Source organism: Tinamus guttatus, unplaced genomic scaffold, assembly GCF_059628265.1.
Source record: "Tinamus guttatus ecotype Peru unplaced genomic scaffold, ASM5962826v1 Tinamus_guttatus_pri_ptg000044l, whole genome shotgun sequence".
Taxonomy (NCBI): Eukaryota; Metazoa; Chordata; class Aves; order Tinamiformes; family Tinamidae; genus Tinamus; species Tinamus guttatus.
Genome location: NW_028288578.1, coordinates 3,120,710 through 3,133,645, shown reverse-complemented (window position 1 = coordinate 3,133,645; position 12,936 = coordinate 3,120,710). Strand labels below are relative to the sequence as shown.

General features: G+C 39.4%; 1 protein-coding gene across 1 annotated transcript in view; it reads right to left on the bottom strand.

The window, feature by feature from the left end:
• Positions 1–12,936, bottom strand: part of ZFYVE9 (zinc finger FYVE-type containing 9) — a 54,600-nt gene that overhangs the window by 13,101 nt on the left and 28,563 nt on the right. The window contains exons 5-10 of the mRNA XM_088536609.1: positions 12,301–12,400; positions 8,810–8,986; positions 8,281–8,450; positions 7,415–7,538; positions 5,561–5,683; positions 4,227–4,382 (exon numbers count right to left, since the gene is read on the bottom strand). Of these exons, the coding sequence (XP_088392735.1) occupies positions 4,227–4,382; positions 5,561–5,683; positions 7,415–7,538; positions 8,281–8,450; positions 8,810–8,986; positions 12,301–12,400 (850 nt within the window). The remainder of the gene's footprint in view (positions 1–4,226; positions 4,383–5,560; positions 5,684–7,414; positions 7,539–8,280; positions 8,451–8,809; positions 8,987–12,300; positions 12,401–12,936) is intronic.

Sequence of the window (12,936 nt, the reverse complement as noted above, 5' to 3'; positions counted from 1 at the left end):
CAGCCGCAGTGCCGGGGCTCCCCGCCCGCAGACACAGAGCTGGCCTCGCATCCTGCCACTGCCCTTCTCTGCTTAAATGCTCCCTTCTCTCTGTAGAGCATAGAGGACAACAGAGAAGTCAACACTCCTCACTAGCTGTAGCTGCCTCTCAGAGTCACCATCCACCACCCAGAGACTGCTGAGTAGGAGTTTCTGCTCTTCCTCCACCAACTCATACTGCAATGTGTGTAAAAAAATTAACTCAAGGCAGAGAAAAAGAAATTTTTCAAACTATTCAAGTCTGTGGGTACCTTCATTGGATTCTTTTTGCCATGTGCTGCACAAGCCAAGCTCTCCAGGTCTCAGAGAAGGCGAGGGTTCGGTGGCCAAGACCCCCATGAACTCTGTACCCTGAAGCAGTGTCTGGGTGAAAGTGGCCAGGCAAAGCCAAGCTGCACACGACTGCATGGCTGGTGCCGCAAAGCTCTGCCCGGTGCCATGACAAAGCAGTCAAACGTCTCCCCTTGTGACAGATGCCAAGTGCTGCAGCAGAAGGGGATGACTACTGATTTTTCCAGTTTCAGGAGATGGAGTTCAAGGCTCATGCACTTGGGCTGCCTCAACAACAAAATTTGGGGCCAAGAGAAACCCTCAAGAGAGGAATCTGCATCTCAGCTATTCAGCATTTTGCCACCACAAGCCACACACAAGGGCAGCTGCGGCAGCACAGGCTCCAAGAGCTTCCTATTCCTAAGAGGACAAACTCTTGGGATTAAATAATTGAGCTGCAACGCCTTCCATAAGGACATGACACCTCCTGCTTCATGGAGAGCATGGGAAGAATCAAACAACAGGCACTTTCCTACCTGACGCTCTAGTGCCTTTTGCAACCTAAATGCCCAAGTCAAAAAGCCTTCTTGGACTTCTCCCAAAAATATCTGACTGGAATTGTCAACCTTTACTATGTGTCATATTCCAAGTCAAGATCTCACTAATAAGCTATTGAACATTCATGTTTCTGAGCAAGCTTTCATACCCTTTCTATTTGTATTGACACGAGTACTTAAATCTGCCATACAGCTACTTTAAATAAATATTGCCAGCTCACCAAGGTGAAAGCCAACCCGCTACAAGGTTGCAGGTTTCAAGCGCAACAATTTTTCCACAGAGAAAGTGCAGCTGTGAGAAGAACTCTCAAAAACACTGTCCTTCTCGAAGGCCTGGAATTTAGTTTACAAAACATCACAACATTCTTTCTAAAGGAGATAAACTCGGTGTAATCTTGGAGTGAACACAAAGGTGCCTTTCCCAATATTAAATTCTAGCACCTATCACTAGACAACTAATATTATTATTTTAAAAGTGCCGGAAGGGTGCAAAATTCATCTAAAGTAGCTTTGCAGGAAATCAGTATCTACTCTGTTCTCAATTATACTGGATTACTCTTGACCTTAAATCCAAGGCAGCTTTATGAAGTCTTTCAGAAAAATGATGCCTGTATCCACTGATGTGACTTTCTCTTGAGTCCATACTATCCTGGATTCTTCACTTTGACATCTTCCTCTGCTGAACACTACACTTTGCCTATTGGTTTGGCAATCCTTTCTGGACTCGCCTAAAACAGTTGATACCAGGAAAGCTAAGGTAGAAGACTCTTGCATAGGTGCTTTATCTACTCACCCTGCTCTCATTCAGAACATCTACAGGGACTTCTCTATAGATCCACTCTGTATTAGCCATAAACTTATTTAATTAAAAAGAGCCTGTGTAAAAATATATACTAAAAGTACAATGGAGATCTCTCCATCCTCATCTAGAAGCACCCCCAAAATACAGAGATAAACCCAGCTGCCAGATTTGCATTTTTATTACAGGAGTAACAACAGCATTTGCTGTAGTCCAGCAGAGAAAAGTCGATGCACTAAGGCCTAGCTAGCAGCTCTACATTAACACTGCAACTGCTTCAAAGAATCCATTCAGGTGGACAGAAGTTCTCCATTTCCATTCAGAGGACCTCTGGCCAGGCTTACAGCCAACAGACACAGACAAGCAGGGGATTACTACAACAACAGAAACCACGAGCTTTCAATTTCCAAACAAACTAAGCAACACAGCAGGGATCTTGATGACAAAGGGGCCAGAGGAAAAATAAAGAGAAACAATTAATACCTGCCTTACTTAATAAACTTTGCAATTTATGCTACCTCACATATATACAAGCTATAGTGAAACTTTTTTCCTTCAAATTCTCTTCACTGTTTTACAATTATAAAACCCTAACACGAGATTACAGCTCGAGGTTGAAGACTTCCCTTAAAATGAAAACTAATGAAGGTCTGGAGCAGCACTGCAACAGACCGAAATCTCATCCGTGCTGAAAGGGGAGGCGGATCTGAAGGACAACCTGGGCTCTGCTCGCCCTACTCACCCATACCAGAAGCTCCTTCTGCCAAGGGCCGAGAGCAGCACAGGGGACAGGACTGCCCTCGAGCAACATTTAACCTTTGGGCAGCACAGAGACATCTGAGCTTCAAATAGCCCAAATTTCTACAGGGACTTCTCATTTTCTTTAAATCTCTCCAATGTAAGGTCCAGAAGAAGTGCAGAACCTCCAAACTGAACAAATTTGGAAGCGAGGATGCATCTGTAACAGCACACGAACCGCTAACCATTTCCGAGGTATTAGCGCCTCCAAACTGAAGTCCCTATAGCATCATAGTCCTGCCTCTCTGGCTGGATAATGTTGAAAACAGCCAGAGCTGCAAATAAGGTAAGAGATACTTCTCTCGCTCATACACAAGGCCTTGGAAAGCAAGCAAGGATGGATCTTGACAGGCAGGCCTTACAGAATGTTATGGGAATTTCTCTAGGTGCAATGTTCTAGGGTAGCTTCAGTGCTGTTTCATATTACACCATATAGCAACTCAGGGGATGAATTGTTTCTGACTAGTATCTGAAATATGACATAGAGCAAATATTATCAAAAGGGCATTAAAGAGGGGAATTCTTAAACACTGAATTTGGTTTCTGATTAAAAGCTGTGCAATAGCAAGCAGCTCTCTGCACCATTGCAGTTATAGGATATCAAATTCCTACCTCTAGAGCACTAAAAGAAGAATTCCAAATATCTTATGTAGGAGATATAAATTATGTATTTCTCAAGTGTAATTATATAGAGCTGCATTGTAATATACACAAACTGGAATTATATTTGTGCATATCTATATATATATTTTTTGTCTCCCTCTGAATACCATCATAATTAGAACGTAAGGTATTGCAAATTAAGTGAGGTTTGGAATTGCATTTGCTTCCACCTTGTATGAACTGCATTATGATATGTGATAACATCATATTTGGAACCTGCCTACCTTTCTGGACAAGCTGACCTTTGTTGTATCAAGACATTTTATGACACAAAAATCTTGGTAATTATTTTAAATATTTTCAGTGTACAGTTCTGCACTGCATGTGATGTTGCTTCACCTTCAGAAAATTAGCTTTTATTTTCGCCTGATTATGAAATGTGTTTTGAATTCTAAGGTCCAACAATAGCTAAAAATGAAAGCCCAATTACCCAACAAATGTAAAATGTAAGGTTTACACAGTGCAATCTGGTGATCGAGATACTAAAATCCAGTATTCCAGAAATAATTGCTGGAACACCCACAATTCAATTCCAGACGTATTATACACATATATATGTATATACATACTTTACAAGATAAACATTACCTCCATCATGGGGCAACAGACATGCTATAGGAGTCAGACTTTTGAACTACCTGGTTTCAGGATACTGAAAACATTGGATCCACTGTGATTCTCTAAATTTGCTTTCTGAAAAACTACCCCTACTGAAGAAACAGAAGAAAACAGAAGGATTCCAGTGGAAGACCTGTTCGACATCCTACTACACTTGCCATTAACCAACTGCTCTAGTAATCTATGTAGACCTTTACATGTCAAACTTGACCATGTGCTGGCACCCATAGGAAGGCTGGAAGGTCCTTGGAGCAGTTCCCCATGTTAGCAACACCTCACTAGGACTTCTGGTTGTAATAGTAGTAATAATAGACAGTGTAGATAGCAGCCACCAATAAAAATTTAGACCTGTCAGCTTTATCCTTACTCTCTTTTTATATTATTTCAAAGAAAAGTAGTCATTAAAAAAAAATAGAAATGTGAGTGTCTGGCCCAGTACAATCATCTGACCAACTCAGTCTTTTAACAGAAAGCATTCCTACCTGCTAGGGCATCCCGATAAAGCTGCACAAAATGGTTAAAGATATCCTTGGGCAAACATTTTTCATCGGGTAAACACTGCAAGAGAATTATTATCTCCGACTGCCCCACTGCGTGCATCCCTTTCGTAGTGAAACACCAGCACTTCCTGTTCACATCTGCAGAGGAAAACACACATCAAAACACCGAATCAGAGTTTCACAAAACATGCCTATATTTCACTACAGAAAGACAGCTCTTGTACGAATCAATTTTACAGCATGCATGGTTTTGTAATCTGTCACACACATTACACTCTAAATCTGCTACCTTACAAGCAAGCACAACCCAAGCAGCTCAACAGTTCAGGGTTTGAAGCTATGGAAGAGCCACAGCCTTGCAGCTCTCACTCGGATCTTGGGATTAACACCACAGAGCAGACCTGAAGCAGCTTCTGTGCCCAAACTGTAGCGTAAGATTAAATGGGAAGGCCAATGAGAGGGGACGAAGCCAGACTGTTGGCCGTGCATTTCACAACCCTGACAGCTAAACCAGTTTCAGAGGGAGATCTCTATTCCTCTCTGCATAACTGAATGTCAGGTGTTATGATGCGATGTGTTTTCCTTCATATGAAGGTAATAATAACAACATGTGCTCTTCACAATTGACTTACAGAGAATATATTTACTACAATATTTTTTATATATACACACACACATAGCTCTAAACATACTGCCCAGCCAGATGCCGACAGATTTATAAGCAACATTTTAATTTATTATATGAATATTTAACAGAATCAACACACTTTGCTATAAAACTGTCTTTTTTAATTTTTCAAATAACGTTTTCTTACCCGCCAGAGACCAAGTGAATTACTAAAACGAGAGGCAACCTATACGGTTCCCCATTTGCCTCTCCCTCCCACAGTGCACATAAACATATGCACCGTATAGAAAAGTGTATGAGGAACAGAACCACAGCACCAGCCTATTACTATGGGATTCTGTGTGCCTTTCCTGGACTAGGGAGACAGGGAAATGAGGTAAGCAACCAGAGGAAGAATGAGTGATAAAACAGCTTGTCTTATTTGGTTGGACAGGAGTTCCAGCCTCAGTTTTTGAGACCAGAATCACTCTAACTTATATTTCATATAAAAAATTATCTGCATCCATGCCTACGGCACTGCAAAAAGAGACTTTTATAAGTTAATATAGCTAAGTACAAAATTTTAAGTCCATGTACATCTCAGAGACTATCATATTAAATAAAAATGCTGTCATTCCTAGGGATAATATACGCATTCCCTGCCACGCGCACACACACACCCCCAGCCTTATTTAATAAAAGAACTTACAATTTACGATTTTTACCATAGACAGCAAATTAGCATTTAGAACAAATACAAGAGGGTCAGGGCCACCATCCTCTAGCTGCTGCATAACAGAGATCTGAGAAGGTCTCTCTTCTACCGCATAGTCTATAAAAAAAAAAAACAAGTGAAGCCATTAACTTATTGGTAACTCTGTTAGAATCAGGTAAGTCAGGCTCTGACGCATTTTGCCTGACATTTTAAAAGCTTTATCCAAAGTATTGTAGTTCAACTGTTTGTTTCTTAGGTATATTCAAACATAAAGAGTATTTACATGGATAATCCCTGTACACGCCTTCCTTTACGAAAGTGTATAGCTTGTTTCATAAATCAAGTGTTTTTATTTTTTTTTTTTAAATCTACTGTAGGAAAAAAAAAAAACAGAAATCCAAATGTATCATTTTCACATGAAATCCCAAATGATAATGAAGTTATTTATATGACAGGAAAGCACAGCAGCATCAATCCTGGACTGAAAATAGAGCACACAGTCCATAGCTACAACACAGAACTTAACCTTTCAGTGTGTTAACTAATAGGAATGTAGAAAAAGGAGTAACACTACATAAACCAACATTTAAAAAAGACAGAGTCTAAATCCTTCATAAAATGGATCCCAACGGAAAACTCAGGAAATGCCTGTAGTTTCCCCTATGATTAGCTCCCTATGACTAACAAATATATTTTTTCATTGATTTGAGTGATTATAATTCTTCATTTAGACTTTAACAAAAAAGTGATTGCACTGATGAAAACAGATTTTGAAAGAAAAGTACCATCTTTTCTGCTATACGTATCTAGAAAGAAAGATAATTCTGGTTTCTAATGTTAAAAATGTTTTTGAATGGAATTGCAATACTGAAAGTAAAATGTTGCAAGGAGAATCCAGTATGTGACAGCACACGAAACGAAAATGAACTTAGTTTGCAAAATAAGATTTACATGAAGTTATCTATATAAAATTTTTGTGCTCATAAGGTGTGGCCTATGTGCAGAAAAGTACACTGGAGTTTAAGTAGTTCACTCCTTGTTTCTTTTTTGTGAAAGACACTGAATAATTAGGCACCCACATGAACAGCTAACACAGAACAGAACAGATTTGTTTTGAAATGATATGCTGCCTGCATATTTGTTTTTTGACAGTAGCATGCAATAAAAGGTTACTTCCTGCTTAACATCAGAAATACATTCTGCTAGCAAAAAAATGAATAGAAATATAAAAAACAAAGAAAAAATATAAGCTAATCTCAGGAATGCATTAAAGCATGTCACGAATCAGACTGAGGAAAGCAACTGTCAGAGAAACAAAAAAGGAACAAAAATTAGTCTTTCTTTTTTCTGATCTTTATCCATTTGGATACTCTGGGAGTGGGCAACACGATTACTAAAAACTTCACTGTAGGCCAAGCCGTGTAATGGTGCCATCAAATTCAGTACTCTGGGATGTCTCAGACAGTGAATGTTCCAAGAGTTTCCTCAAAGGGAAATATGAATATTCATATGGCTAATTAAAATGTATCTCTGCGTAGAACATTTCCTACAGTCCGATTAGTGAAAAAAAAAAAGCACCTATTTCTGGACTGAGGTTATTTTTCCTTTTGCTTTTTGTTTTACCATTTACTGTAATTTCATTGCCAGAATTGGGCTCTTCCTGCAAATTAATAACGATGGATGATGTAACTGTGTGTTGAGACATTTAGCCATATGAGTACTTACATTGCAAAGTTCTTCAGATCTTCAGCATATTGCCAGCATCTTATTTTTTTAAATAAATGTAGTACTCAATGGGTTAACTACAAATGGTAAGCATTAAAGCCAGCTGCCAAGTTTTCCTCTCACCTCCTTTTACTCCAGTGGAGATGAGAATTGGAGGAAGACCATCTTCAGGAATTAGATTCATTGCACTGCCAACAGGACTGCCAACCTGAGTTATACTTCCCGAGAATACTGAAGTGTTATCAGTCTACAAGAAACAAACAACAAGAAAGGACAACATTACAAAAGTGTAAGAGAGGGCTGACTAGATTGCTAGAGGCAAGCGAAGCGGTTTTGGCTCTGCCAGGGAATCAGAAATACCAAGTAACTTGGTTCTTTAAAAAGATGATAATAACGATGACTACTGTGTGTGAACCTCCACTTAGAGACTGCATCACCCTTCTTTACAACCACACATACCCACCTGCCTTTCAAAAAGCAAAGAGAGTATCTACACTCCTGTGACCCTCTGCAAAATCTCAATTCTCATACAGAATAGTATAGTGCTTTTAAAACTGTTAGATTACAGCTGCATTTTCATGTGTAAATCTTTTTAGGAGAAAATGTGTCAAACAAAATATTCTTCTGCTTCATACTGTGACAATCCTATTGTTTCAAACACAATATTGACCTTGGCTCGGCTTTTTTGAAACAAGCATTACGCAAGCATCCTCCATACACAAGCTGTACAGCCTAAAACTTTGAAGCCATCTAGCACATAGACCTCAAACATTGCTTAATACCCTGCCATACAATAGCTCATTTCAGTCCAAAACATACTTATTTCCACACTCTGCAAACGCTAAAGTGAAGGCACTTGCAATACAATACATTAAAACAGGCCGCAACAGATTTCCCAGATTAGTCTTATTGAAATCCCCCTAGTTGTAATATTCATGACCAAAGCAAGTATTTTATTTTGGACATTGCATGGCATAAGGCCTCCTTACTTCTGCTGCTAAAGTGTTGTTCGCCACAGGCTTTGTTGGATCGTGTGACACTGCTAAGGTTCCCGTGGACGTTGTCCCAGCCACCGTCAGTTTTGCTGCGTCGGCGACTTCTCCATTGGGTAAGATCCCATCAGCAAACCAAACACGCCTTTGTTCTCGAGGCTGAGCCACTGAGAGGAAAATAGATTGGATTTAACATCTCACAGCAACATTGACTGGAAAATTTGAGTAAAGAAAATGGAAAGGAAAAGGGGGAGAGAGACAGAGAGGAGAATGTGGGCTGGAAGGAACTTGAGACATCCTGTGCTCCACTGCCTGTAGCAGCACCATGTGTAGCCTAAGCCAAACATCCACCAAGAACTTCCTTTAAAAATTTAACTTTTCCTTAAAAACGTGATCTCCTGTTGTGAGCGAGAATATTGCAACTTGCACAAACTAGGGTATTTGGAAGGGATGAAGTTCAGGTTGTTCTTACCAGCTTTTTACTACAGCCAAATTGAAAGGAAAAACAAACTAGAATCACTCTTACCTTCTGCTCCAGGATGCTTTAAAACTCCCACTGGTACCATGACAGTGGGAGGTGGAGAGCTCAGGGCACCTGAGGCCTGAGCCTGCTGCAAAGGAGGGATAGTAGAACAGTATTCAGCAGGATTGTTAGGGTTAGGGCTCTGGCTTGAGGCACTCATCATGTTCTCCCAGGCTTGAGCTAAAGCAAACAAAGAACAAGCAACATAAGCACACAGGAATGTACCTAACACTCCATAAAAGTGTGTTAAGCCCTCAGCTATAGCAGCTCTGAGCTCTGCTGCCTTCCAAGGGCCATCTCTCTTCTTTTATTTAAAAGGCCAGGAAACTTTTAAATAACAAAACAAGTAGCAAAAACGCACAGAATACTGATGCTATCCAAGGGAAGTATCACCCCATTCGGAAATATTTTCTGAAATTGGTAACAGTGAACTTAGACCTCAGCGATGCTTAGTTCCTCATCCTGCATTTTGTTTCCTTTACAAAGATTGAATTTAAAATGCTAAATTCTTAAATTTTTGCCACTATAGTCCAAAAGAAGAACCTGCCCATGAATGCTTCAGTTCCTACTGTGAGTGCTTTATAACCTACTGGAAAATTGAGTGGATTTCTCTCTTCCACATGAGAAAAGTGCTCTGCATTTGTTTATATCCAAGGCAGATCAGTACCATCGACTTACATTCCTAACTATAAAAGAGCTTATGCTATTAATTACCAAAGATGCGACTTCAGCCTCAGTTCAACTGCCTGAACTAGAACATATTAAAACTTCTGTCAATAACATGCATCTCGGGGAAACCTCTCCTAGCTAGTAAAACAGAATATATCTTCATGATGTTATTTATTTTACAGCTTTAAGAAAGGCTTGTAGCTAGGCAAGGTACCAGGAAATTCAAATCAGGGCTTACACCTTCAAGCTTATTTTTTATTACAAATAAAGATTCCCTCTAATCAGATGCAAGTATCGTGCCACCTGAGCCCTTTCCAGAATTTTACATTTCAAGAAGAAAAACTAATTAAATTGAAGTGTTGTGAACAGCAATTCTGCATCCACTTAAGTCTTGAAAAGATAAAGAGTTAAAAATGCTCACAGAGAACTTGAAACTGAGCAACCAAATGAAATAATTATTTGTAAAATACCATTCCGACCCCTATTTCCAAACCTGTGCAAATATTTTTGCTTATCCTGCTGTACTGAGTGAAAAAATCTGAACCTACAAAGAAACTGCATGGATCAGGAAGGATTAGCTACAGAGTAGCTAACCAGCAAGCGAAAGCATCTCTGCAAAACACTGCAGCAGGGACAGAAACACCGAAGCTGATGTAGCTCAGAGGCAAATATAGCCAAGTATGCAAGCAGCACTCTCCCTATAATAAACTAAGCTATAGTGTCACTGCTCGCTGCCATTAATGTGCATCTATGCTGGCAAGGGGACAGAAAGGCTTTTAAAAGGAAATCATTATAACGCAATCAATTTTATTATACCTTTTTACAAGAACACTTTTGGTTTCAACTGAAATATTTTCAGATGCCTCCTACCCCCAGCTGAAAGCAAATCCTTCTCACCACAAAAGGAGGCAGCTACCCCTGCCAGATATGTGTACTGTCTTGTTCTTGTACACCTTCTACCTTCTACATCTCAAAATGTAACATTTTAAAGTCCCTTCAACAATGTAGTCTTGAAGACTTGGCCTTAATTCTTTGATATTACAACCTACAATTTTCTGTCACCTTACATATTTGGCTTACAGTGAAGAAGTATTAATAATTAAAACCTAGCACTTCTTTTTCCAAGCAATGCACAAAGATTGTCTTATTAATCTTTAATCTTTTTCTGAGACAGAAAAGAATTACTCCTGTTCAGTAACAGAAACTGTCTGCTAATTTTCGACACTCAAGACTAAGCACACCATTACTTTCAAATGAATATTCACTGAACTTCTTTGGAGAAAAATAAACCTGTGGACTTCTAAGTTTAGCTAGACACAAAAAATAACAGATTTTTATGAAAACAGCAGCCCAAGTAATCTGTTATAGAATAAGATGTAAAGATACAACCATAATTATCTTGTCTGAATACCACCAAAGAACAGAAATTTCCTGTTTAATTCTTTGTCAAACTAGAGCAGCATTTCTTTCTTTCTTCTTTTTTTTTTTTTAATCAAACCTTCAAACTTTAGACAGACATTTCCAGCAATGGAAGGTCCACAGTAACTCCCCAGTAGTAATGAGGAGAGTTATCCTAATGGTTGGAAGTCTGCACTTCAAACAGGAATTTGCCCGACTTCTCATTCTGCTCACAGCATGCCAAAATGCACTTGTCGGACCTTCCACTACCACTGAAGGAACCTCTGTCATCAAGCTGCAGTTATCCAGATGCATACTTGGACACTGAGGTCCTATTCATCTTGCCATTAATAAACCAAAGATAAAGTGCCTGGAATTTCTCATGAGGAGACAGGTTTTCTCATGGTTTAAGCACTCACGTGGATTCTCTGTCAACCAAACCCAGTTTTTGTATCTTGTGAACTGCAGACATAAAAACTGAATGTTGGGTCTTTCAGCAGCAGCTGTCTCGGTGTCAACTGGACACTGTAATTACCCAAGGGTAACTGCCAGCTCCAGAATTTCTTAAAATACTCAGCAGCCTGAGGTTATAGTGGCAAAAATACTCTATGCTGGCCCAGATTAATACCCCGTATCTAAACTATTAAAGCTATAAAGGACAAAATACTAATGAGATCCGGTGGCTCCTTGATCTAACTTTCCTTATAGCAAGCATAGCTAATATAAACCCTGATTTATTTTATTTGTTAAGTTTGTGTCCACCTCTTACTTCTCGCATCCCATGTCTCACCTATACATTAACATTTTAGCCCTGACATCACACTGGGTAGGACAGGCTTTCCAGTAAAATGGCCAAAGCAAGGATGAGAATTCAGTTCTCCAAGTCTGTGGACCGCTTTCTGGGTAAGACTTCCTCCTCTAGCACATGAAACTCAGAACCCAGCAGCAAGAAAAAATGGATTATTTTATGGATAAATACTATTTCCCAATTCCTACATAGTGCATAGCTTAGAGGGGCACAACTGCATTAAACTTCCCTTGGGTATCCAATATAAGAATGCAGTAGTTATCCACACAGACATCACAGGACAGAGGGAAGTGTTTTGGATAACCTCCCAAGTTTAAAAATAAATGAATAAACAAACAACCACAACAAAATTTCTGCAGTTCTGCAGAACAGCATTCACGTGTGAGAGCTTTCAAACTCATTATAACCTTACCATTTTTAACTTTTTGTTAATAATATTCCATTTAGGAATCCCAAATATCCACAGGAAACCCAAGCAGGTTTCCCGAAGATCTCTGCCATAATAGAAAACTTGCTCATAAAAATGGAGTATTTAAGCAGGCTAAAAAAGAAGAAAACCCCACTGCAGGTCAGCACAGAGGCAGTGAATCTCTGCATTTCAGATCCTCCTTCCACTTACCGTTCATTAGCACGGAATGGCAGATTACACACACTCTGGCTTCCTTTCGGTCCATGTACAGCAACTTGCACTTCAGGCTGCAGCATGCCGCACAAAAAACCTGGAACCCAGGAGAAAAAATACAGTGTAATTCAAAAAAAATGTGCCAGACAGATGAACTCAGACAAAAGAATACCTGTACAGCTCTAGACATCCAGAATATGGGTGTAAATTAGCAGGATTTTTCCATTAAAGCCACAGTGACCAAGCCCAGGGCCACTTTCCTACCAATCCTGCTGCAGTAGAATTACGTGCACTACATGAAGGCATTGCCTCCTGATACTACACAGAGGCATTTTCTAAAGGTATGTTTGGCTTAAATGACAATGGGCTAATAAATTCATACCACATAACAACCCTCACAAAATGAAGAATTTCGGATTTAACTTCAGTCTTAGGAAAAGCAAGAGGACTTCCCAGAGTCAGCTATGTTTAAATGTGCAAGAAATTAATTCTAATAAGTCATTTTTACATGCACTAGGGCAATTCATCTATATTAGCAACTCAGTAGCATTTTAATCTCTTCACAGACAACAACTTATTTCTCACTTAACTGAATATCAAAAACGTTTTTTAAATATTCCATGTATAAAACAA